The following is a 27,077-nucleotide window of genomic DNA, read 5'->3' as shown; positions in this document are numbered from 1 at the left end:
AGAGCTCAAGAAGGCACAACTGTTTCCCTCCGAGTTAAACCCTTCAAAAAAATAAAAATAAAAACTCCCTGAATCACGGTGGAAGGTTTACTATGGTAATTCATAATTAGTCACACACTATCCCTTTCAAAACCCATTTTATTTAAGCTCACAGGCATATCCCTGAATTTAATCTCCCTTATAGCAGAGTGCTTAAACCAAATTCCCTCCCTGGTCCTTCCAAAGTGTGCGTCACTCCCTCCCCCCTCCCCCCCGGGACTTACCTCTCTTTTCCTCCTGTCAGTTCTATAGATGAGCTGTCTGGTGACCTTTATCATATAACAGGTCATATTACTTTTTAACTTTTACTAATTTTCACTCTTTTTGTTATAGGTCACATGACACACATTTGTTACACATAATCTTGAAAACACTTTTGAATATCTTAGACTTCCATTAATTTTTATAGAAATTTTATGAAAGTTTATAGAATTTAAAGTAAAAGATAAATTGAGATACTTGCCACTGAGCCTTGTTTTCCTGGATTCCCTGGTTCACCCTTAAAAAGAATAGTGATAATTATATTAATGCTATGAACATTAAAAACAATTTCAATATATATTTTTCTCTTTTTCACAATTCCCACTGGTGTGCATGAATGTCAAGTGTACTTCTCAGGCTAAAGGGAGAAATGCAAACACAATGCAATGAAAAGAAAGCCAATATTTTTTCTTCAAATGCACTTTATAAACATTTTAGAAGTTAATAAAATGAGTCTAGATTATAGTAAAGATTTAAGAACATATTTTAAGTAAAAGTAGTAGGAGCAATTATATTGTAAGTTGTTACATGGTCCTAGAAAAATATTTAATTATAATTACAGTAAAATATCATTTATTATTATGTTCTGTTTTGTAAATGACATAAGATGATAACACGGTCCTCTTCATGAGAATTTAAAACTTCCACATATACAAAAGAGAGATAATTGCTCATAGTGCAGGAATTAAATAAGAAAAAGAGCAAAGATTGATTCTGAATTTTAATTATCCTGGATTAATAATGATGGCTGAAGTAACATGTTTTATTAATATTGACAGGATGTATTAAAATATTTTGTCATATTACATACCACTATCATAACTCTCTAATTCTCAGATTTTTACAGAATCCCTTAACATGTAATACTGTTATAAGAACAATCACTGGCTACAGAATTTTTTTTGAAAAATAAGATTGTAATGCCAATATATCTTTATGTTGTTGGACTTTAAAAATAAGTACTTTTCAGTTTATTTTTATAAAATATTTTTAGTGGTTATAATAGTATATAAAAATTGACTGAGCCTATAAATCCAGTTCAAATTATATTTGTGGAATTAAAAATAGCTTTGTATGAAAAGCTCCATTTTTTACTTAAATGAATAAACTACATTCACTTAAAGAATGACATAATATTTGGATGGTTTACAATTTGTTGTACCTTAACTTTATCTTGTTTCTTGAAAGTAATTTATACTTTAAATTCTCTGTAGCGTACAGGATACCCAAAGATCTGATGAATTCTGAACCATCAAAACGGTTTAACTACTCTTTTTATTTGAAGAGAAACACATTGTATCTTTGTTGGAAACCAGCAATCAATCAGAGAACTATAAATATCCCTAAGTCTGAAGCTTTTTCTATCTTTTGAGATCTCAACCCAAGAAAAGGGGAAATATTAGACAGTTTTAGGATAAAACCACTACCTCTGATGATTCAGTTAAAGCAGTCCTAAATCATATGCTGCAAATTAATCCCTCATTTTATATGACAAATTAACAGCAGCTTTTCAGGAAGGGAAATGCGGCTTATGGAAGATTGTCTCAGAAAAATTTTCAAGTACCTTATATCCTTCTAAGTAGAGTCATTCTTTGAAAAAAATATAAATACTATATGAATATAAAAACAAAATATATAAAACTATGGCTGATTTTTATTTGATTATTTTTTGTTGTCTTTATTTAAAAAATTTTCTACTTTGTAGATAGTTTCAGTATTACTTTTGTACTGTGAAGATACTAATGAAAATAATATAGCTTAAAGCAATATATTAAATAAATAATTTAATTCATCAATAAAACCTGAATTTCAAACCCTAACTTGATAATATAAGTGTAAAAAATTTTTTAACCTTTTCCATGTATTTCAATTGCTGGGTTGCTTCTACCAAACCAAACCATTAATCTAGTTAGTGTCCTGTACCATGTATCGAGTATACTAAGTACTTAATAACTTAGTACTTAGATCTAAATATTGAGATTGCTTTAATTTTTTATTTTTAAATTAAATTTATTGGGGTAACAGAGATCACTTTTAAATCATTTCTATTAATAAGCTTCACATACAAACGACAAAGGATATTCAAACCAGACCCACTGATGTTTTAACCATTAATTATACTGTTGTATCAGCAATTCTTTTTGGTCAAGTTATTTACAGGGGGTTAAATATTAGAAAGATTTAAATTCTTTACTCTTTATGAATCATATGAGACTTTATTGTCCCTACTATTGATTTTTTGGAAAATGTTATTAATCCCCCACCTAGTTTTGCAAGATAGTCTCCCATTTAAACCAAAGGCACTGATGAACTTTATGGAATCAAGACTCAAGTGACATCTGGTTTCTCCAATCAGACTTCTGGAGAGCTTACCTGAAAACTGCCTTAGTTGCTGTTCCTGGGTCATTGTGGTTTGCGTGGGTTCCGGTGGACTGAATGGTGGAGCAGAATCCTGCTGCCGGGGCTCTCTCTGCTTGGGGATTATCCTAGCATCCTATTTCCTTCAACCCACCCCACTCACTCAACCCCCTAATCCTACAGCCCCTCTTGTCCCCGCTCCATCCCAACCCTCAGCCCTTAAAGCAAAGAAAAACAAAATCGTTGAGAACAAGTGATCCAAAAGGCAACTCACAGGCTCTCCTGGCATCCCACGGGGGCCATCTTTCCCTGTGTCCCCAGGAGGCCCTCTTGGGCCTGGAGGGCCTGGCGGGCCCGGAGGCCCAGCTTGTCCTTGGTCACCCTACAATGGAGAGGGGAACAGACCAACCATAACTACAGAAGATAAAGACCCAGCTTGTCTTCTCAACACTTTAAATTTGCAATATCTAAGACACATTTACACTGAAAGAACAAGAACAACCAGAAACTATGAAGCCTGTGGGCAATTTGCCTGCCAGCAGGGATCAAATACATATTCATGCTGGGTGAGCTGAGTGGAGCTTTTAAAATCAAAGCAGCTCAGGGAACCAGCAGTCTCAGCTCATAGAAATGGTGTGTCTGTTATCACTATATTCAGAGCTGGTATAAAATCTTTTCATAACTTTATTCATGCAAATGCTGCATCAGTTCTATCCACCTTGCCTACTAACATGGCTGCATTTCAATGTGTCTACTTTTTTATAACCTATAAAATTAAGGCTCCTGTCATGCTGAATAATAATTTATACATTACCAAAGCTAAAGACATTAGAAACTGGATCCACTGCTGGATAGAATACCTTTCTCTGTATCTTCTTTTTTGGCACTTTTGTATATATATTTCAAACAAATAGAGCTCATGAAACATAATTTTGCTCTGAGATATTTCCAAATAAATACCCTTTTATCCCCACTCCAACCCATGAGAGATAAATGGCAAAGTATACAGAGTAATAACTGGATGCAAAGAAGAAATCAGACTTGAGCAAGAATAAGCACTACCTTAATCAGGCGGCGTTTAATGAGCTGCTGATCAGCAGAGAGAAAGCCATGATTGATTTTAGGAAACACCATCTGATCAGTCAGGTGAGGTCAAAGGTTGAAGTTCAGAGATGAGAAAGTTGAAGAATAGACATCAGAAGGCCCAAGAAAGAAATAAAGATATACACATTAGACTTAATGACCATTAAATAAAACAGAACTGGCACTTGTGTCTGATGACAGACCTCTTGGCTCCTCTTGGAAAAAAATATAACCCTGAAACTGGATGGTGAGACGAGATTTTTAGTTAGAAATGGATATTATGTGTATCCCATCATTTTTCAATGGGTGTTGGGCCCTTCCAATGTAGTATACTGAAGAAGCAGGTAAGCTCAAGTCACCTGCACTCTGCATGCTGGGCAGAAAGTCCACAGACAAAGTGCCAGTTCCATATCCATCAGACTTGTCAACCAGCACAATGTGGCATGAACGCAACTACATTTTATTGATGCCAAAGTCCAGAGTACTTAGAATTATTTAATTGACAGAAAAATACCACAGACCTTTGCAATGCATGCGCATTCAACTACTGAGGCCTGGCACAGCCCTAGACGGTGCTTTCCTCTAATCACCGTCCTTGCTCGACTTCAATATCCTCCTCACATACATGCTCAAGTTCTCCTTCTTAGTAGATACTTGACCTCACTGATGTAGGTCAGGTCCCAAGAACCCAAGAAGCTGATATGTATGCTGAAAAGGAGCAGCAGGACTCGGCAGGCCAATCGAGCTGTTCATGCTCACCCTTATGCTGATTGCGGGCTCTGACGGAGGGCATGAGTGCCAACCACAAACCTTGACGGTGAGGATCTGATTACTGTGCAGGGCAGCAACTGTGGGGAAGCCTGGCAGACCCTATGGACATGGCACAGCACCAAAACACGACACAAAACGTCACACAGACATTTCACTGGTGGACAAACAAAACAAGCATGTACCTCTATCGCCCTGTCCCAGCTCTAAGTCTTGCCTTGTTTGACATGACATAAACAATATCAGACACACGAGGCTCCCAAGTGAACCCTTCCTCACAGGGAATGGCCGGATTGAGAATTCTTTGTAACCATTCCTTGTGGCACGTACAATAGATCCATGTATATACACTCTTAAAATGTCGGGACTCTGACATACAAAATATTAGTATAAAATGGAGATAACTACAGACACTGTTATAAAGACAACATTTCTATTTCCCTCTACTGATACTCTGTTTACCACTCAGGACATACAATATGTGTATTAACTCTTTTTTTTTTTTTTTTAGACAACCATGAATAGAATTTTGCAGTCAGATCTGAAGTATTTCTCAGAATAAAGGCAGTATGCCTCACAAAATGTAGTCTTACCACCCACATATCAAAATTCCTCTCTCCAATCATCTGATGATTCTCAGGCCCTTCCTGCTGCAGGAATGCCTGCAGAGGTGGTAGATGGAAATCTGTCTCTTATAACATGCGCATTTCATGTCAGAGGGAGTTATGGTCACACTCTGCAGTAATTACTTCTGTCACATAACTTTTCCAAAAGAACTTGACAGTTCACACAAACCCTTGAAGCAGAAAAGTGGTATGAATTCCTTAGTCAAGAAGCGTGGGGGAGCTACGTTTCAGTCCTGTGCTTCACTCACTGCACTAACTTGTCCCTACAGGCGTTATCAATTGGGTAGGTCTGGGAGAGAAATTCTGCCTTTGTTCTTTTCCAACAACATGCGATAGTGGAGTCTTTTATTCCATTTTCTTCCCCACAGAGAACACGCTCACCATGCAAATAAAATAAACAACAATCACAGCAACCATCACAGCCTTCCCACGTTCTCGCTTCCTCGCCATCCTTCTCCTCCTCCCACCCAAATCTATTTTTAGGAAAGGCCAGAAGACTTTTAGTTTTTAAATTTTACTAGTTTTGATACATTACCTCCTTTATTTTCCCCTTACGAGGAATATATATATATATAATCTCTTTTTTTTTTTTTTAACAAATCCAGTGAAGTTATGTTTGTTGTATGAAATTTTCTCGTCAGTTCTAATGCCTTTGATTCTCCTCCTTCAGAGAGGTGCTTCTCCGGGAGCAAAGTGGAGGAAATTGTATCCTTTTTGCCAAATCCTTTCTGATAAGGCTATTAAGTGGTTGGGTAGTTTCAAGGCAACCTGTATCCACTTTTTCCTCTCCCTAAGTAAGAGTCCTTTAAGCATAGACTCTACACAAATTCCAAAATGCTACAAGTTGGAAAACAGATGTGTACAATTTGCTTTTGTTTTACTAGGCAATATGAGTTTAAAATGTTATTAGATGGTAATGTGCCAGCATCCTTCCATCTGTGACTCATTAGCCCTATATTACACAGTCAGAATTTTATATATAAACCTCATATTTATGTAACAGAGAACAAAAACAGATACAAACAAGAAGTCTATGAGGATCAGAATCTTGATTAGTGGCGATAAATCATCATGTCACTTTAAATGGGATTATCTAACAAAAATAATTTAAAATTAAAACCTTTTAACACATGGTAGGCCTTAGAAATGTTTTGAAATTTGAATGTATAAATAAGTCACTTCTTGTACTCATATCTGAGCATGACCAGCTTACTATTTGATCATATTTTCTAAATGCTAAAAAAAAAAGCATTAAGCTTTAGAACTTACTTACTTAGTTTGGTTTCCAGTGTTAAAGAGGAAGTGGGTAGGTAATTCTCACCTTGGGCAGATCTTTTTTCTTAAACAGAAAACCTCTTTTTGAGGAAGCTGATTTTATGTCCCTCAATCATCTTAACTGTGGTTGTGCTACCAATTAGTTCCTTAGTGCTACATTTTAATGATTCCACTAGTGAACTAAGCAAAAGGTCTTCAAGAGTTTACATGTGCCCTGGCCGGTTGGCTCAGCGGTAGAGCGTGGGCCTAGCGTGCGGAGGACCCGGGTTCGATTCCTGGCCAGGGCACACAGGAGAAGCGCCCATTTGCTTCTCCACCTCTCCGCCATGCCTTCCTCTCTGTCTCTCTCTTCCCCTCCCGCAGCCAAGGCTCCATTGGAGCAAAGATGGCCTGGGCACTGGGGATGGCTCTGTGGCCTCTGCCTCAGGTGCTAGAGTGGCTCTGGTCGCAACATGGCGACCCCCAGGATGGGCAGAGCATCGCCCCCTGGTGGGCAGAGCATCGCCCCTGGTGGGCATGCTGGGTGGATCCCGGTCCAGCGCATGCGGGAGTCTGTCTGACTGTCTCTCCCTGTTTCCAGCTTCAGAAAAAAAAAAAATGCAAAAAAAAAAACCAAAAAAAAAAAGAGTTTACATGTAGCAGAGTACAAAGGAGACATGTGGAGGAATTCTCTTAAACGCTAACAATAATTCCATGGCCTGGGCTGCAATGTCCTAGGACCCTGTGCTTTTCCAACTGCGCTAATGCTTGAAGGGTACGTGCCCCTGTGCTGGGAGTAGTTAAAGGCAATAATAAACATGGTCCATCTTCCTTAAGTTAATTTTAATTAATGGTAAATAATTTTATTTTGTATTTTCATTTATTGAATATACTGTGGTGCCACTGGTGAATAAAATTATATAGGTTTCAGGGGTATAATTCTACAATATATCGTCCGTACACTGTACTATGTGTTCAGCACCTCAAGTCAAGTCTCCTTCCATCACCGTCTACCCTTTCCCACCTCCCCACCCTGCTCCCCTTTCCCTTTTGTAATCACCATACCCTTGTCTGTGTCTATGAGTTGTTTTTTTGTTTGTTTGTTTAACCACTTCACCTTCTTCACCCAGTCCCCAGCCCCCCTCCCTCTGACAGCTGTCAGTCTGTTCTCCATAACTATTAGTCCATTTCTATTTTGTTAGTTCATTTTGTTCATTAGAATCTACATATAAGTGGGATTATATGGTACTTGTCTTTTATTGACTGACTTATTTTACTTAGCATAATGTTCTCCAGCTCCATCCATGACATTGCTAAAGGTAAGATTTCCTTCTTTTATTTATTTATTTTTTTTTTTACAGCCAAGTAGTATTTATTCCACTGTGTAAATGTACCACAGCTTTTCTATCCACTCATCTACTGATGGACATGTGGGCTGCTACCAAATCTTGGCTATTGTAAATAATGCTGCAATGAACATAGGGGTGCATATATTCTTTCGAGTCAGTGTTTGGGTTTCTTTAGATATATTTCCAGAAGTGGGATTGCTGGGTCAAAAGGCAGTTCTATTTTTAATTTTTTGAGGTAAAAAAATTACTGCTTTGCCTAGTGGCTATACTAGTCTACAATCCCCCCCCCCCAACAGTGCACTAGGGCTCCCTTTTCTCCACATCCTCGCTAACACTTGTTGTTTGTTGATTTATTGATGAGCACCGTTCTGACAGGTGTGAGGTGGTATCTCATTGTGCTTTTAATTTGTATTTCTCTGATGATTAGTGACGTTGAGCACCTTTTCATGTCTATTGGCCCTCTTTAGAGAAGTGTCTATTCAGGCCCTCTGCCCATATTTTAATTGGATTGTTAATTTTGGTATTGAGTTGTATGAATTCTCTATAAATTTTAGATATTAAGCCCTTATCAGATGTATAATTTTAAACATTTTTTTGTAAAGCAAACATTGAATAATTTGGGATAGGATGTAAAATTTGCACACATTTAAAATTTTTTTACTGTTTGATAACTAGAGAGAATCTCTTCTCATTGGGGGTTACCTCCAGCTTCACACAGACACTGAACTGACTGCTTCCTGCAGGCGGGCTCTGGAGGGTGAGCTGTGAGGCTCTGGCGCTGAATGCTCACCTGTCGGCCATGGCTTTGTGTGGCCACAACTGCTTGGCTTGCCTGACTGTTCACATAGGAAGTACACTTTCTCACTAAGCGTGTCATTTTCCACAGTATCATTAGTCACAGGTCTCTCTAAATACATGGGATGGACATATTTTACTTGGTTTTACATCTTGGAAAACTTGCCTGGTGCACAGATGGTTCGAGTGGGTGTGGAAAGAAAATGTCTCTCCAGAAAAACATGGAGAATGAGTCCAGGAATAAGCTGAAATACTGAAATAATTTGTGCAAATTTCACCCCCAAATATTTTGAATTCTTCAGACATTGGCTATACAAGAGTATAAAGCTACCTTCTAAAACCTATTTTCCTCCTGGGATCACAGACTCAGACTACTCCATGAATCTTCCTGACACGCCACGTAGTGGGTATCATCCCAGGACAAGGGTTCTGACACCATTATAGGAGAAACTCTGTCTATCTCCCTTCATTACCTTCTAGAAGGAAAGATGCATGCCTACCCCTAAGGGATGGTGAACAAATACATAATTCATAAGAAATGCTTCTAACTCCAGAGAAGCCAAAATTTCAGGATGCTCTAGTCACTTTTACTGTGTACTCAATAAAGATGAGTGTTATACGATTACCCTGCACTGAGAACGTTTTGTGTTTTGTCAAAACTGTTTAGTAAGACAATGATAGAGCCAGGAATTCAGTCCAGGACTTCTAATTCTAGACTTAGCCATCATCATGTTATTTCTGTGTGTATAATTTCTTTCTGCTTTATATTTTGTTTAAATATAAGAAATCTTGACTGACATTCCATAACACTTAATAAGTGTTTATTGAGTGCCTTCTGTGCCGTGTCCACTGTATTAGACCCTGGGGGTTGAGTGGTGAGCGAGACCCCAAGTTCACAGAGTTTAACGTCTGGTAGGGAAATGGGAATAATAAGCAGGTAGTAATCGCATGGAGTGACAACTGTTACAAAGGAAATAACACATGCACCTAATGCCAGGTTTGAGGAGCCACAGAAGACTTCCCCAGCCAGGTGAATGAAGGCATGGCGGCCGGCATACAAAGATGAAAACCAAACACAGAGACTATCCAGGAAAACGCCAGGGTGGTCTAGTTGAGGGACTGAGCTCTATACTAAGGGAGGAACAAATGGATAGTTTTGAGTGATGTTAGGAAGGTAGAATTTGCAGAACTTATAGCGTGGCTGAAACACAAGGAGAAAGCAGAGAATGGTCCTTGGTCTCTAGCTTGAAGAACAGAGGATGTCAGAGAAGATACTAGGAGAGACTAAATTTTCTGGGCAGGTAGGTGGTTGCAGATGATGAATTCAGTTAGAGATTTGCTGAATTTGAGGTGTCTAAGAGTAGACAAGGAACAGAGGTTGCGTATGCACTTAAAATAGAAGACAAGTGGGAATCAGAAGCCATAGGGCAGTTTGAAGTCACTTCGGTAGGCTGTGGACTGAACAGATCTAGGAAAGACTTCAATTTAAGGGATGAGCAGAGAAGGGGAAACTACAAAGAGGATTAATACAAGCGGCAGTAGGAACAGGAAGAATGTTAACGCTTTTCTATACAGGCAAATGACTCCAAATGATAGGCACACATACTTGATATTACTGTTTATTGCATCATTAACTGTGCTGTGCAAATGTACATAAATGACCCAAAGTAAGAATAAGCTAACAACGGCCAACAGCACTAACAAATAGTGCTCACCGGTAAGCACAGCGAGTATGGATACCAGAGGTGGCAAAGATATGGAGGGAGAACAAACAATTATTCTAATTGTAAAGGTTGTTAAGGACTCCCAATACAAATCATATTGGAAGAAAAAATATGTATTATGCTGAGAAATGAGAATCCCTAAGTTTCTCTGTAATGTAAATAATATGATTCTGTTTGCTTAAAATATACCATAAATTACAACATGGATATGTGTGTAGCATAAATAAAGATAAATATTCTTAGAAGTTGATAAAATGATTTCTAGCTAAGAGAGACCAGATGGGGGAAATATTATAATAGAATCTAAAAACACTGAGGTAAAAGAATAACTTTAGTTTAACAGCAGGAACTATTAGAAGGTTAAATAAGGAAAAAGATTGAGAAAGAAATTTGCTGCTAAATCATTCCACATTGTAGTAGACGGTATAGTGTCTGAATAGAAAAATCAATTATATGAACCTCTAAATACTAAAAGGACTCCTTTGGAAAATCATAATATAATCATTTGGGCTTATGAAAATCAGAATCTATAACTGACCAAAAAAGATTGCCTTGTGGAAATATTAATTTTGAAAAGAACTAGGTTACTGTAATTGAATATAATACTGGCTCAGAAAGTTAATCTTTCTTTTTTATAGATACTCTAAATTCCATTCGATTGTATTCTATCATAAATGTTAGCCCTAGTCACTCCAGGATTATCTTTTTATATGTAAATGACAACTGTGAATTCACAATTACTTAGAAGAGAACAATGCAATGTCTACATGGACAAATGTCACTAAATACCATAGCTACTTAAATGCTAAGTAAAGGCAAACTGCAAAAGATCTGTGAACAAGCTGAAAGATGGCAGATAAACTTCAACTCTGGCAAGTGTAAAATGTAAGAAAAATTGCCTAAAGCACACATACTGAGAAAGGCTCCAGCTGTTACACACAGTCTAACAAGGGACCCCAGGGGGCCACTGCAGTGTTTCCTAAGGACACACAGCTAAGAAAGGCCAACAGAAGAAGGAAAGAAGTCAGATTCCTGAAGAAGCCGGGTCCTGAAGGGACCACAGCAGTGCAGGCACAGAACACAGGAAAGAGATGCTAGACAGTCTAACAGTCTGGGAGATCATGCAAAAATAAAATTGTCACAATTGTGTCAATTTTATTTATAGAAACTTTGCTATCCTTGTATTAGAGCTTGTTCTCTCTGTTAGAACATCAGGAGAACGGTCTCGCTTGAGGCTTTCTTAGCAATAATAAAGATAATAGATAATGAGGACAATGGTAATGATAGTGGTCAACATTCCTGTGAACCATACTAGGTGCCAGGAATTAGTCTAAGAGTTTTATAAACAGTAAACTTTTCAGTTCTCACACCTCCATCGAGATGAGGAATATGAGGCATCAAGATGTTAAGGGTTTTGCCTCCTAACTATAAAGAAGAAAGCCAAGATTCACACCCTGACCACCTTCCCCTGAGTCTGCCCACTTATCATGAGACCTCCAGTCTCTGAGGTTCATTCCCATTTATTCACTCATTTATTCAAGAAGACTTTAATAGGATCCTACCACAAACAAGGTAATCCTTGGGGAGATTAGAAAGCCTTATCCCAGGTTTCATGGAGTTCAGAGTCCAACCAAGAAAGGCAGACATTAAATAAGCAATTACAATGTGGCTGAGATCTGTTTTAATACGTATATCTATGTTTTATATATTTTTTATGTATTGATCCGTTTCCTTTGCCCCTTCATCAAATTCTTAGTTGGCCACCTGATGTGCCTTAGAAGGTCTATGAGGACGCAGGGGAGGACAGAAAACTTGTTGACCAACATTTCTAGAAAGAGACTCCCACAGACTGGAAAAGAGAAAGGACATCTGGGTCCCCAGAGGGACCTTGGCCCAGCCTCCCTCAGCCTTGCCTCCAGGAAGGCAACAATGCCCTAAAACGGAGTGCTATGTGACATGTCTGATACATAGGAACACAGGAAGCCCTGCCAAAGGTTCCCCTGTCTGAGGCGTGGCACAGGCACAGCAGAAAGCCTCCTATGCCCCAAGATACAGCAATGACACACTGCATCCGGAGGGCCGTGCAGGTCCCTCACGCCATGCAGCCTCCTCAGCAGCAAACTGTATGGACCGACAAGTGAAGACCAGCCACCTCTCAATTCCTACCCCCAGATCTGTCGATATCATAAGATGCCTAGAAGAGTGAAACAGGCCTAACGGTGGAGGAAAGCGTAGTGATCCCAAGAAGACTGGTGTTTATTTATTTATTTTTGTCAGCTCAGAAGAATGGTGGCTCAGACTCAGAAATTAAATTTTTTACAGAAAATTAAGTCCTATTTCTTACTGACCTGAGTTTTTGGATTGAGACTCACACCACAAAGTAAATCTGATGACTACTAACAAAACAAAAGCTATGAGAGAGCACAGAGAGGAACCCTGACCCAGGCTGGCTGGTCGGGAAGGACTTCCCAAGGAAGTGTTCTTTGAGTTGAGTCCTACAGAACAGAGTAGCCCCACAGGCAGGCCGATAGTGCCTGGTCGCTCTCAAAGGGGTGTGGCACTTTTCTTTCTTGACAGTATCATCAGGATGAATACCGAAACCAAAGAGAAAATATAGTTTCCTTTTCCAAAGCAATACTTAATCCACATTTGGAACACAGAGGTTCTGTCTTGTTCTAGGACTGACTCCCTTGAGATCTCCATCTGCTTTGCCATTTGGGGAAGTTTAGGATAAAGGCAATGGCGTACAGGGTATAAGGTTCCCTGTGGGTGGTCAGATTGAGGAGATCCAGAGAGACACTAACTAACACATTCATTCCTTCATGTAACTAACATCTTGTAATTCCATGCTTCACCAATTACAGTGAAAAAAGTTGTACGGGTTTAAATCTACACAGTTGGATGAGGAAGTTAGCATGTGACTATCAATTCAAATGGAAACTATACTAGATTTGTACTGTAATTCGAAAGCAGACAGTATTCTATTTAAGCACCCTGATTAGGGAATGGGTAAGGCTCCTATAAAAGTGGAATTTGAGACAGTAGCGGAAGGATGAAAAGGATGATAGTATTGGGCGTGGGTTGTGGATTTGAGGCAGGTTACTCCAGTTTGAAGAGGAGTGAGCAAAGATGTGGAAGGTACGCTGTGGGATTGCTGGTAAACTGAGTTTGGTTGGGGTGAAGCACATACTTTGTCATACTTGATAGAAAAGAGCCTGGAAAAGTTAATAGGGTATTTGTTTTTGAAAGGTCTTTAAAGAAACTTCAAGGTGGAAGTAGTGGAAAGTGAGAAAGAGTTTTACACAACGAAGGTACCAAACCATAAGTGGGTTTGTGGAAGACAAGCCTGGAAAAATGATGAAGAATAGATAAAAAATATAGAGTCTTTGATTCTTTTTCTGTAATTCCAAAATCTAAAGCCCCCCAAAATAAAAGACATTTTCACAAGTTTAAATTAAACGTTTTCTAAGGTTGCTGCAAACTCATTTGGGGGCAAAGACTGATTTGAACAGATGTGAGGCCATTTATGGTCACTAATAATCCTTCTTACTGTGAACGTGCATGTTTCACTGCAGAAATGGATGGTTGGAGCCTCAGGTTCTCTGAGGTGTCAGACAATTAGCGGTGTATGAACAGCATTAACTTTCTAAAGCCTAAAATCTTTAAATTCTGAAACACATTTAACTCTGAGGTTTCAAGAAAGGACTGTGACCTTGTTTCAAAATTTACAACAAAAATCCCTTTAACAGAGTTAAAGATTACAGGAAGAGTAGTAAGTTTTGAAGTTAAGGCTTTTAATTTAGTTTTGAACATTAAAACTTGTTGATATAGGTTAGTTTAACAAATGCCCTGTCTAAATACATGGCAATCTGAATTTATAGATTATAATTTATACCAGCTTATAGTAATTAAAAATAAATTTACTTTTATAATTTCAATTTTTTAATCAGAACTATCCTGATCAATTGTTATCGAGTATACATCTTTTAATTAACCGCTTTAATGAGTAAATAAGCACATTATAATTAGCATACAAGTTTTGCAAGTAAATGCAAAAAAACAGAACTGTGAAAATTTTGTTCTTTAAGAAAATAAAAAGAAAAACCTCCAGAAGTCTTGTTTAGAAGATTAATCTGATAACCAAACACTGCATAATTAATTTGCCTAACAACTCCCCCTTTAAAAATATGAATAACGGAAAAGCAAACTTTAGTTTCACCTCATCTAAATTTTATGCAATTTGCATTTGAAATACAAATTATGAATTATGGAACCCAAACTAGTAGTCTTTTGATTTTCCAGGACTCTTCCCTCTGGGTTGGTACAGTAGTGTGATAGTGAACAATACAGTAACATTTTGCATCTACTATTCCATAAAACCAAGGCTGCTTTTTAGTTGAGGTGGCCAGGCCGAGGGCTCACCTCGACTGGAATATACCCTATCCACTTTCTGAAAGGAAACAGCCTGCCCCTGGGAGAGGAGGCAGAGCAGGATTAGAAAAGAACAGTGCCAAGAAAAGAGGGGATTTGTTAGCTGACAGGGCACTTTATATTGAAGGGAAAATAGGCATTTGTCCAGTAGCCTGTGGGAAAAATTCAACGTTTTGCATTCTTCCCTCTGAAAGAGAAAGCCAAAGTGTCCTGTTGTTCCCTAGAAACTCTATTTAGTGTCTGGCTTCGTGGGTATTTGCTAAACTTCCTTTGTATGATATTAGACTGAATTGACTCTAAGATTCCTTGGGCACGCTCCCTGGATGGCAGCCTCTTCTCCTCTTCCTAAAGAAGAGATAGATGGCCGGATGCCAGCCTGTGAAAGTGCTGGTGAGAGTCCTGTGGGCTCAGCTACAACGGGTGCACGGCTACCCCTGTATTTCTTATGCCAGCTCTGGAGTTCACCCTCCTTCATAAATAAATGTGAGCCGCAGTGAATGCCTGGTAGCCATCTGCAGCAGCAGAACTCCTCAAAAATGATCTTAGCCACACAAAGAGAATGAGATCACTGGAGAGTAATGTTACTTGGAGTGGTACTATTTTAGGTAACTTCCTCCATTACCTAACTGGTCCTATTCTCTAACATTGTTTTTCCCTTTGGTCTACACCTTAAATTTTTAGTGTTTTTTTGGGGTCAATTCAATTACACAAAACTAAAGTAGTCTGTGGCTTGAAAATATCCCTGATATTTATGTTTCCATATGGGACTAAAATTTTGATTGTATATATTTCAGGACGTTTGAATGTTTTATAATTATCTTTATATTTGATGTCACTTGTGTATATGAGGTAAATTCAAATGATTATAAGGATCAGAGAGATGGTCAAGGTATGGAAGCAACGTCAGGGTCCATCAGTAAAGAAATAGGTAAAAAAGATGTAGTGCAGCCCTGGCCGGCTGGCTCAGCGGTAGAGTGTAGGCCCAGTGTGTGTGGAAGTCCCAGATATGATTCCTGGCCAGGGCACACAGGAGAAGCGCCCATCTGCTTCTCCACCCTTCTCCCCGTCCTTTTTCTCTGTCTCTTTCTTCCCCTCCCTCAACCAAGGCTCCATTGGAGCAAAATTGGCCCGGGCACTGAGGATGGCTCCATGGCCTCGCCTAGGGCACTAGAATGGCTCCAGCTGCAGTGGAGCAATGCTCCAGATAGGCAGAGCATCGCCCGCTGGTGGGCATGCCAGGTGGATCCTGGTAGAGCGAATGCAGGAGTGTGTCTGACTGTCTCCCCACTTCTAACATTGGAAAAATACAAAAAAAAAAAAAAGAAAGAAAAAAAAAAGAAAAGAAAAAGATGTGGTATGTAGAACAATGAAATACTACTCAGCAATAGTAAAGAAGAAAATCTTTCCATTTGTAACAAGAAAGAGGACATAAAGGGCATTTTGCTAATGGAAGCAAGTTGGACAGAAAAGGACAAATGCCATATGACTTTATTTATATGTAATAATCTTAAAAAAATAATCAAATGAACAAACAGAATAAAATAGAAACAAATCCACAGAAAGAACAAAATGACCATTGCCAGAGACTGAGAAGAGTGGAGAAATGGGTGAGAAAGGGAAGGGAAGTAAGAGATACAGACGCCCAGCTATTAGATAAGAAGGTAGGGGGATGGGCTGTCCAGCACAGGGGACACAGTCAATAATATCCTCAGGACTTGGTGGAGTAAGCGATGGTTAACAGACTTATCATGGAGATGACATCGTAAGGTATATAAATGTAGAATCACTATGTTGCACACCTAAACTAATATAACATTGTATGTCAACTATGCTTTAATTTAAAAAATAATAAGGGAGCAGGTTTAAGACAAAAAAGAGGGGAAGATTAGGCTGAACAGGCCAGCCAAGGCAAAAGAATTCAATGCAGACGCGACTGATTTGGCTGCAGGAGAAAGCTGACCTAGAGCTGCCACGTCTTCATGGACTTCAAGAGAATCAGATGACGTCTTCAGGATGTTCTGTAGCATCCATTTCATACACACATGATGATGTCATTGCAAGTGGAGGCCCATCGTTACTGAAGGCAAGTGACGCCATGCCGTGGGGTACCAACGGAACTGGCAGTCACTTTCTGTTAAATGGATCCCAAATATTTACAAATCCACCAGAACCACCCATGGCAAAAAAGTACTGTGAAGGTTATGAAAATAAATGGGTAAATCTGCCCAACATTATTTTTTTTTTACACTGTGACCCTTGAAGGCTTATTTCTGTACCTCAGGACTGGGGTCCAAGCATCTTCATTAGCCAAGGGACAGATGTGGAAGCAAAACCCACGTCCACTTAATCATCTCATGAAGGGGGTTTCTCTATTGAAAGCTTTGTTTTTCTTCCGAGAAATACATTTTCTATCCCCTAAGGGATGCACTGTAGTCATTGTGAACATGTTACCCAGTGTGTGGACTTCTCTGCTATCTGTCTGACACAGGACTCGGCTGCACCCTTTCGTGCTGACTTCACAGGATGAGCAGTCCTGGTGTCCCCGTGCAGTTGTCAGAGCCGCTTTGCTCCCAGCGAGCCCCGTTACTTCTTTGAGCAGCTTGAGCTCTTTCTGTAAAATAATCTGAACCTGTTATTTCCAGGCTGTCTAATAAATCACAGATTCAGAACCCTTAAAAAAAAAAAAAGAGAGAGAAGCCAGAAATCCAAGGGTTTCTTTTTAATGCATGTTTCAAATTTTAAAAGTTTGCTACCAATTCAAATTTACTTTAAAACATTTTTCTAATCCAAACAAAAATGCATTTGATGGCAGGATTTGGCCCACAGACCACCAATACCATCTCTGACCTAGTGCTTTTGAATGTTGAATTAGAAACAAGAGACATATAAAAGAACCTTGCTTTGGAAAGGAAATGCTTAACCATTGAAGGAACTTTATTTTGCTGCATTAGCTTTTGAAGAAAGGGTTGCAAGTTCTCATCATGTCTATCACATGCCGTAAATCAGAGCACTGGTTCTTAAATTATGAAAAGTTCAAAATTGATTATTATACAGGACTCTAGGAGGGAGAACAGAAGGAGTTATAATTCCTCTTAGAAAAGGAAGTATTACATCCTATAGTGATGGATCTATTTGGGAGGAGTCCCATGACTTGAGCTTCTAATGAAAGAGGCTGTTGTATTTTATGTGGGAGTCATGGTTTCTTTAGGAAATCTCAGAACAGAATTTCTTGACTTCTGTGAAAGTAAATCTAAACTTTATAATCATATAGGTATTATAAATTATAATATAAACTTTCTAATTTTGGGTTTCAATTTGTGGCTGTGGCTGATGAAGAGATTATTTAATGAAATGCAGTACATTTTCAATATAAAATTGTAACATATTACATCTATAATATTTTTATTTATTTATTTATTTATAGAGAGAATGAGTGAGAGAGAGGGACAGACAGGGACAGACAGGAAGGGAGAGAGATGAGAAGCATCAATTCATCATTGAGGCACCTTAGTTGTTCAATGACTGCTTTCTTATATGTGCCTTGACCAGGGGCTCCAGATGAGCCAGCGACTCCTTGCTCAAGCCATGGACCTTGGGCTCAAACCTGCTACCTTGGGCTTCAAGCCAGTGACCTTTGGGCTCAAGCCAGTGACTACAGGGACATGTCCACGATTCCACACTCAAGTTGGTGACCCCATGCTGAAGTTGGTGTGCCCATGCTCAAGCCAGTGACCTCGGGGTTTTAAATCTGGGTCCTCAGTGTCTCAAGTTGATGCTCTATCCAATGTGCCACTGCCTTGTCAGGCTAATTTATAATTTTTAAAAGTGCTATATATTTGCATAATTTACCTGAAATAACCATACTGATAATATTCAAATTCTCTTTTACTTCAGATTTCTTTTTATACCTCCCAATTTCAAATATTTAGGTGATGATAAGCCAGTCAAAAATGTAAAGAGTAAAGATTAAGTTGTCTTGGAAAATTATGAAAATAAGTGCTCAAAATAATCCATAGCCACAATTTCTGATAGGCTCTATTCACTATTTAAATGTACTTTAATATTCTATTTATCAAAAGAACTTACCACATATATCAAAGCTATACTTTTTCCCTATGACTATAAAAATTTATTCAAAATGTAACATGGTCTTTTAATTTAGTAAATAATAAATGAAATGCTTGCCTATTTACCAGTAAAAGAAACAGCAAATAACTGTTTCTTTGTTTTGTTTTGTTTTGCATCTGAACACATGAAATTATGTATATGTAAACATAAAAAGACAAAGAAAAATATTTTTTTCTAATATCTTAAAAAAATCTAAAAGTAATAACTTAGTTTCCAAAATACAAGCCTACTTAGTAGGTCTTATTTCTTTCCTTCAGTAGGTCTTCAGTTTCATCACCCATAAGGAACAAAGTTTACATTTTAAAAAACAAGTGGCATCTGGTTTACTGAGATAATAACCAGTTTTGCCACCTCATCAGCTACAATTTTTATGATTCCCATATGTGGCTAAAAAAAAATGACAAGATGTATACCTATCATATCATTATTGAAATTGAGTTACTAACATAAGGCACTCTCAATCTTCCTCCTTGTGTGACACGGGACATTAGCAATTATAGAACACAAAAGTGAGAAAAATAATTGATCATTTTCCAGCACTGGGATGCAGCTTCATAGCATTACATACAGTTGAGATGAAACTTTATAAACATGGATAATACAATTGTCCATCTTTCTTGACTTGTGAAATGTTTTGGGGAAATTATTAGCATGTTGGGAGAATGGGATAAAACAAATGTAATGACGAAAAAAAATATTTTCAAAGGAACTGCCGGAGGCAACTTTTGTGTAAATCATTCATTATTCAATCTGCGAATTATTGGGACCTTAATTTCCCTTCCACTCTCTTATTCTTTGTAAAATTTCCTTTGTTATGACTATTCTAATTAGATGTGAGGAAAGTAAGGAAAAAGGAAGTGGAAGTCAAACTAAGGCAATATAGCAGAATGGCATGGGATATTCAGACCTATGTCAAGAGCACTAGGGCCCCATTGGGTTGGGAAAAAATACCAAAGGCAAAAGGAGCATTTTCAGTTAGAATCAGAATGAAAAATAATAAAGAATAGGCCTTTCCCCCCACTTTAGTCAACTGAGAGTAAAATGTTAACTGAAAGAAGAAATCAATAGTAGCCAGTTTCTATTTAGCTTCTACTACTGTCAAACAGAAAAATATAAATATTTGAATTAAAAATTGTCACAAATATTGGTAGTATAAAATGCCAAGAAAAGCAAAGAAACTCTAGGTAAAAACATTGAGAATCTAGGCCGTGGCTGGTTGGCTCAGTGGTAGAGTGTTGGCCTGGCATGCAGGAGTCCCAGGTTCGATTCCTGGCCAGGGCACACAGGAGAAGCGCCCATCTGCTTCTCCACCCCTCCCCCTCTCCTTCCTCTCTGTCTCTCTCTTCCCCTCCCACAGCCAAGGCTCCATTGGAGCAAAGTTGGCCTGGGCGCTGAGGATGGCTCTGTGGCTTCTGTCTCAGGCACTAGAATGGCTCTGGTTGCAACAGAGCAACACCCCAGATGGACAGAGCATTGCCCCCTGGTGGGTGTGCCGGGTGGATCCCAGTCGGGCTCATGCAGGAGTCTGTCTGACTGCTTCCCCGTTTCCAAATTCAGAAAAATACAAAAAAAGAAAACAAAGAAACCAAAAAAACATTGAGAATCTAAATTAGTCTGAAGAAATGACTCTCTTAGTTGGCTTTAGCCTTAGAAAATGACTTTCAAAATACTGAACAAGTGCAAAAAAATTATTAAACCATTCAGATCATTTTCCAGAAACTGTATAAAGTAAAAGAAGTAATAGAAGAAAAAACAAGGGCCCTGGCCGGTTGGCTCAGCGGTAGAGCGTCGGCTTGGCATGTGGGGGACCCAGGTTCGATTCCTGGCCAGGGCACATAGGAGAAGCGCCCATTTGCTTCTCCACCCCCCGCCCCCCTCTGTCTCTCTCTTCCCCTCCCGCAGTCAAGGCTCCATTGGAGCAAAGATGGCCCAGGCGCTGGGAATGGCTCCTTGGCCTCTGCCCCAGGCGCTAGAATGGCTCTGGTCGCCACAGAGCGACGCCCCGGAGGGGCAGAGCATCACCCCCTGGTGGGCAGAGCGCCGCCCCTGGTGGGCATGCCGGGTGGATCCCAGTCGGGCGCATGAGGGAGTCTTTCTGACTGTCTCTCCCCATTTCCAGCTTCAGAAAAATACAAAAAAAAAAAAAAAAGAAAAAAAAGAAAAAACAAGGAAGGAAGATAAATCTTGCAAAATATAGACAGATCTGTAAACTTTTATTGATGTAAGTCAAGATGAAAATTGATTATTAAAAAGACTGGTAAAACACAGCGTACAGAGATATGTTGTAGAATTGGGCATCTGAGACCTGTATAATTATGTTAACTAGTCACCTTAATAAATTCAATTAAGAAAAAGATTATTGGTGAAAATTTTGGGGGAAAAAGTGCAGTTTAAAATACAATTTATTTCCTTTTTAAAAGGATTATTAGAAGGTGAATGTGCCAATGTAATTGGATTATAGCAAGAGATATATAAAGGTTTCTTATATTATTTTTAGATACTAAGTTGAAGAACCTGAACTGAAAACCATTAAAAATAGTGGATTTATAACTGGTTAAACAATTTACCTAGGTAATACAGTTTAACTAATCACATAGTTCACATTCTCAGTCTTACTCCATTCAATATATGTATCCATGAATTAGTCTTTCATACTTGGATCTGGGAGTGATTTCTCTTTATACATGTGTATCTGTTTCAATGTCTATATCTCAGATATCCATAAAATGAAACAGAAGAAGAGATGTCATATTTGTTGGATGGCAGAATCAGACTCCAGAGAAAATCTCAAAGGATAAAGTATATTAATTATATGGAAATAAAGGTAAGAAAAAGTGTTTTGGTCCAATAAAGGTGCTATATCAATATACAATCGGGGGCTAAAGCTTAGTAACAGTGAAAAAAAAAGATGAGAATTTAAGCTGACATAAACAAATATCAATATATAATACGACTACCAATGTTGTTTCAAGGTAATCAATTTCAGGCTATATTAACATAAACAGAAACATAAGCAGGTGGGTGATATTCCACTTGGGGCAGGCTGTGCCTGAATAAATGTGTTTAATTTCAAGGCATTACCCTGTAAGGAGAACATAGATAGACAGAAATATATGCAGAGAACAACTAGGAGAATAAGAAGGCACAAAACCATCACCTGAGGAATGGATGAAGGAGTAGGAGAAGATGAGACAGGATATGAGAGCCAGACAGAAATATATGCTGAGAACAACTAGGAGAATAAGAAGACACAAAACCATCACCTGAGGAATGGATGAAGGAGCAGGAGAAGATGAGATAGGATATGAGAGCTATTTTCAGTAAGTTCAGAACCACATGGAGAGCATCAGCACCACCATTACAGGGTGTATCCAGACTCATGTTGGGCCAGTACTAGTTGCAGGATGTAGTGAATGAGGGTTTGAACTAGCAGGGCTTTGGGGTTCATTTTAACCTTAAGCTTCATACAATGTTTCCATATAATCACTTAAGGAATGTCATGAGTAAGAGGAATTAATTCAGAAAGCAGGACTAAAGGCAATGTATAGGAAGTAGAGACCAGCACACACTGATTCAAACAAAGGAACAATAAACATTTGTTAAATGAATCATGAAATGCTTTATAATACATATCACTATATACTATGTAATTCTACGTTATATAATATGTATGTCTATACTTAGAATAGTCTGCTTTGTAAGAGTAATCTCCTTGCCACCAGCGGTGTGTGAATGCAAATTGGGAACCTTGAGCTCAGGCTGCCTTATATAAGTTTTTAGGTAATCGGCTGGCTGTGAAATGGGTTTATTTTGCAGTTATAAGAGACAATTAAAATTTCATAGTAAAAAGTGAATCTATTTTGCCCATACTGTCTTCCTCCTCACCACCCTTTTAATATAGAAAAATCAATATTATCTAGAAACCTTATCTGGCATTACTGTAAAGATTTATAATTCCAATAATAAAGGCAATTTTTAGTTTCTATATTATCATCCAACAGTTAAAAACACTATAAAATAGTGTTGCAAGTGCATATAACTCTTTTCCATAAAAGGAATATAATCCATCTTGTAGAATCCTTTTTTATGCCATCCTTTTTTAATCCTTTGGACCACACCTTAAATTCTGTATTTGTTGTACTCAGACAAAGCGGGCTTTTATTTATTTTTATCAAGGAGGACAATTTTTATCAAGGGCAATTTTGTCAGAAATATAGGGGAGATGTTTCCATTACTCCAACGACACAACCAGAACAACAAAAACTCAGAAAAAAATATATAGTGCCTGAAAATATGGCTGTTTCTAGAAGTAAACTGACTAATATTATAAAGAAAATTATTTGAGTCAAATAAAAAATGTAACAAAATTTATATTATGATTCTAAATATTTAGGAACTTTGGCTACAACCTATGTAGATTTTAAGTTACATCATCTTTAGTAATAAACCTAAAAAAAATCTAAAATTTGGGGCCACATTTTTCCTCAAAGAAATGACTCTGAAGTTTAAGCCTTCAAAGTCTGAATTGTTTTTAACTTTAAAAATTTATAAATATAAAATTGTATTTTGTCTTTTTAATATTCTTTGCATGTTAATTAATTACTATACTATTCTATATAAAACTGGGGTAATTTTTAAAAATCCTCTTATTCTACAATTAATGTTTCAACAAAAATTTTAAAGATACCATAAATTATATTGGTATCTTGATATAAAACCAAGTTTGAATTAGTACTATTTCTTTTTTTTTTTTTTACTATTTCTAATCTTTGAACAGACTTAGTGTACTAATAAAATAATTTTATAGTACCATAGGTTGACAGTCATCAATGCAAGGAAAATTCTAATTAATTTAAAAAACAAATGGTATGTAAATTAAATTAGAAACAATAATGTAATATTCTTCCTAGAACATAATGATTTGCCATTAGTTGTTGTGTTACCTGTGTGTCTGCATATTCTGATGAACTCTATCATCAAAATATTGGAAGCAAAATAATTGTTTCAATATTTTTTATTTATTGATTGATTTTAGAGAGAAAGAGGAAGAAAGGGACAGAGAGGGACAGAGAGAGACAGAAAGAAACACTGATCTGTTGTTCCACTTATCCATACATTCATTGGTTGATTTTTGTATGTGCCTTGACCAGGGATCAAATCCACAACGTTGGAGTATCAGAATGACACTCTAACCAACTGAGTTACCTGACCAGGGCCAAAATCATCTTAATACCTAACTCAGGTATTGCAACTCCAATACCAACAGGGACTGTGCACATATGTAAATGAGTGAAGTGGGCTGGATGTCCCTGTAAAGCAAAATGCATGTTTCATCTAAAGTAAACAGATTTCATTCAGCTTCAGCCAACTGAAATTATAAAAGGAGCTATACCCAGAGGTACCAGATCTTCCAGTTTTCAAAAAGAAATAAAAAAAGAAGATTTTATCTGAAATTGCCAGTATTAAAATGTTAGCAACTAGTTTGGGAAAGCCAAAGAAAATTTATCCAACATCAGAATGGACCACAGGTTACCACTTTGTAGCCTCTAATTTGTCTCATAAGAAATACTAATTCAAAACACAGAGGGAAGAATGCATAAAACAGTGTACACATTTTAAAAATAAGAAAAAATAAAGACAATGAATTTCCTTCCCCTGCTTCAAACAAGTGTGCTACTTACTCTCCATCCTAAAAAGAAATCCCCTATGAATTGTGATAGTTTCTCAAACTACAACCCTGTTGGCACATTTCGTTTGACACATTCTAAAAATCCTGAGTTATTATAACAGTTACTACTTACAATTGTGGGTAGATACCAAGACTCAAACTTTGCATTCTTCTCTGACACATTTTATTACAACTATATGGCTCCAAAGTGGAAGTAATACCACAGACCAGTATAGAATTACAGCTTTAACATTCAACATTATAGTGGTGACATAGCAAACTTTCTCCATTTTGATTTTGTTTGACTTTTCTGCCTAAAAGTGTAAAATGAAAGGTGAAGTTGTAAATCTCTACATTAATTTTATGAACAAATCCAAAATGTCTAATAGATCTCCAAATATTCTCTCCTTCCTGTAACTCTTCAAAATTCATTTCCTTTTATAATATTATTGAATAATTATGAATGACTACTAAACAAAAAATTGAAAGACTGAAAAGTAATTTTGTACCGAGCAACCCCCCCCCCAAATAGAATAGCTCTGTAATGCTGTATCCTAGACTATCCTAATACTGAAATTCTTTAGAAACTTTAATTTATCAAAGCAGAAATACCGTATTTCCCCATGTATAAGATGCACCTTTTTCCAAAAAATTTGGGGTCTAAAAACTGGGTGCATCTTATAGAGTGGTTGTAGATTTTTTTACTTGCATTTCCCACTTTTTTGTGCTTGTTTTTGCGCTCATTGTTGAAGACAGTGATTCATCATCAGACACAGATGAGGACAAGCTAATGGATGGAAGTTTGACAGTGATGAGGAGTTGCATGAATTTTATGATGAATAAAACTTGAGCTCAATAACTTTAAGTAATACATTTTTTAAAAAAATTTCCGGCCTCAAAATTAAGGTGCATCTTATACATGGAATTGTCTTATACATGGGGAAATATGGTAATATATATTTATCTGTGCCAGAAAATGAAAGTGTATATAGGGGGAGAAGTTATTAATTTAAACTAGTTACCTACTTGGCAGAGAAATAATAACATATTAGTAAAAGGTAAAATATTCCTTACTATTGTTTTCATCCTCAAAATTATACTGATTGGCATATGGCTTATAAATTCTTTAAACAACACAGACATACTATCAAAAAAATGTAAAACAATGAATAGAAACGTTTACATTGTAGCTAACAGCTTTTGTCATAAGATGAATATCAGCCATGCTAATGAAGACAAAATAATTTTCAGTTTTTAAAACATCTGATAAAAAACAATGCTAATGATTCACAATCTTTCCTTTGTTTACCTTCTCAAATAACTGTTTAGTAGATAATTGAGAGTAAAGAAGAATTAAGACTGAAAAATTACAAGGTGCTGCTATAACATGTTAATGCAAGCCATCCAAGAACTATGTTAGAGTGCCTTCCATCTCAAAGAGTTTATATTCGTTAAAGAAAATGTTGGTGCTGACATTCTAGGACCGTGATGGCGAACCTTTTTATAAAAATTGCCCACTTTTGCAGTGCTGGTTAACCTGGTCCCTCCCGCCCACCCACTAGTGGGTGTTCCAGCTTTCATGGTATCGGAGCAACCAAACGGTGCCATGATTGGCCCAGGTTGACCAGCACTGAAAAAGTGGGCAGTTTTAATAAAAAGGTTTGCCATCACAGTTCTAGGAGCTTCTAACTTCCTAGAACACTAAGAGATATAAAGAAATAATATAGCTAAGAAGCAACTGGATTTTGAATAAATCTTAAGCTTTTCTGATATTCAAGTAAAGGCAAGTATTTGTCTCTTAAGGATTATTGCAAAAAAGCTCAGTCAATAAACTCTACTGGAAGTCAGAGCAGATGTTTGATACAATAGTCAGGAATGTCACCATGATCATTTCTAACTTTGCAAAGGAACTTTGAAATGGTATTCAGGGTAAGTATGAAAGAATAAAAATTAAGCATTAAATTATCAAAAGTGAATTTACATTCTCTTTAAGCAATTCTGAAAAGCTATACTGAATAGAAAAATAAAAATAAAGTTAAGAAAGATATATCAATTTAATTAAAAAAACTTCCCAGGTGGATTTGAATATTTGCCTATCTTTTTTTTTAGCATGTGCAAGAGAGGGGGTAGTGGGGAGAGACAGACAGGAAGGGAGAGAGATGAGAAGCATCAACTAGTAATTGCAGAACTTTAGTTGTTCATTGATTGCTTTCTCATAGGTGCCTTGATAGGGGTAGGGGAGTGAGGGTGGAGTGGATCCAGATGAACCAGAGACCTTTTGCTCAGGCCAGGGATCTTGGACTCAAGCCAGCGACCTTGGGCCTCAAGCCAGCAACCACGGGGTCATGTCCATGATTCCACGCTGAAACCAGATGAGCCCAAGTTCAAGCCAGCCTTGGAGTTTTGAACCTGGGTCCTCAGTATCCCAGGTTGACGGTTATATCTACTGTGACACCACTTGGTCAGGCTATCTTTTCTTAATAGGAATTAGAGTAGGTTAACATTTGTAAGTGTTTACATCTTTTATATGTCAATAATAATCTATACTTGTGGAGAAGTCTGTTTCATAAAGATAGTATAAGCAAATGCTATT

General features: G+C 37.6%; 1 protein-coding gene across 1 annotated transcript in view; it reads right to left on the bottom strand.

Moving 5' to 3' along the window:
* Window positions 1-27,077, bottom strand: part of COL25A1 (collagen type XXV alpha 1 chain) — a 603,455-nt gene that overhangs the window by 138,366 nt on the left and 438,012 nt on the right. Inside the window, exons 8-10 of the mRNA XM_066232766.1 lie at window positions 3,721-3,792; window positions 2,933-3,040; window positions 503-538 (exon numbers count right to left, since the gene is read on the bottom strand). Coding sequence (XP_066088863.1) covers window positions 503-538; window positions 2,933-3,040; window positions 3,721-3,792 — 216 coding nt within the window. The remainder of the gene's footprint in view (window positions 1-502; window positions 539-2,932; window positions 3,041-3,720; window positions 3,793-27,077) is intronic.

Source organism: Saccopteryx bilineata, chromosome 5 (genome assembly GCF_036850765.1).
Source record: "Saccopteryx bilineata isolate mSacBil1 chromosome 5, mSacBil1_pri_phased_curated, whole genome shotgun sequence".
Classification (NCBI taxonomy): domain Eukaryota; kingdom Metazoa; phylum Chordata; class Mammalia; order Chiroptera; family Emballonuridae; genus Saccopteryx; species Saccopteryx bilineata.
The sequence above is the reverse complement of the archived record's forward strand: the minus strand, read 5'-3'. Positions and strand labels throughout refer to the sequence as shown.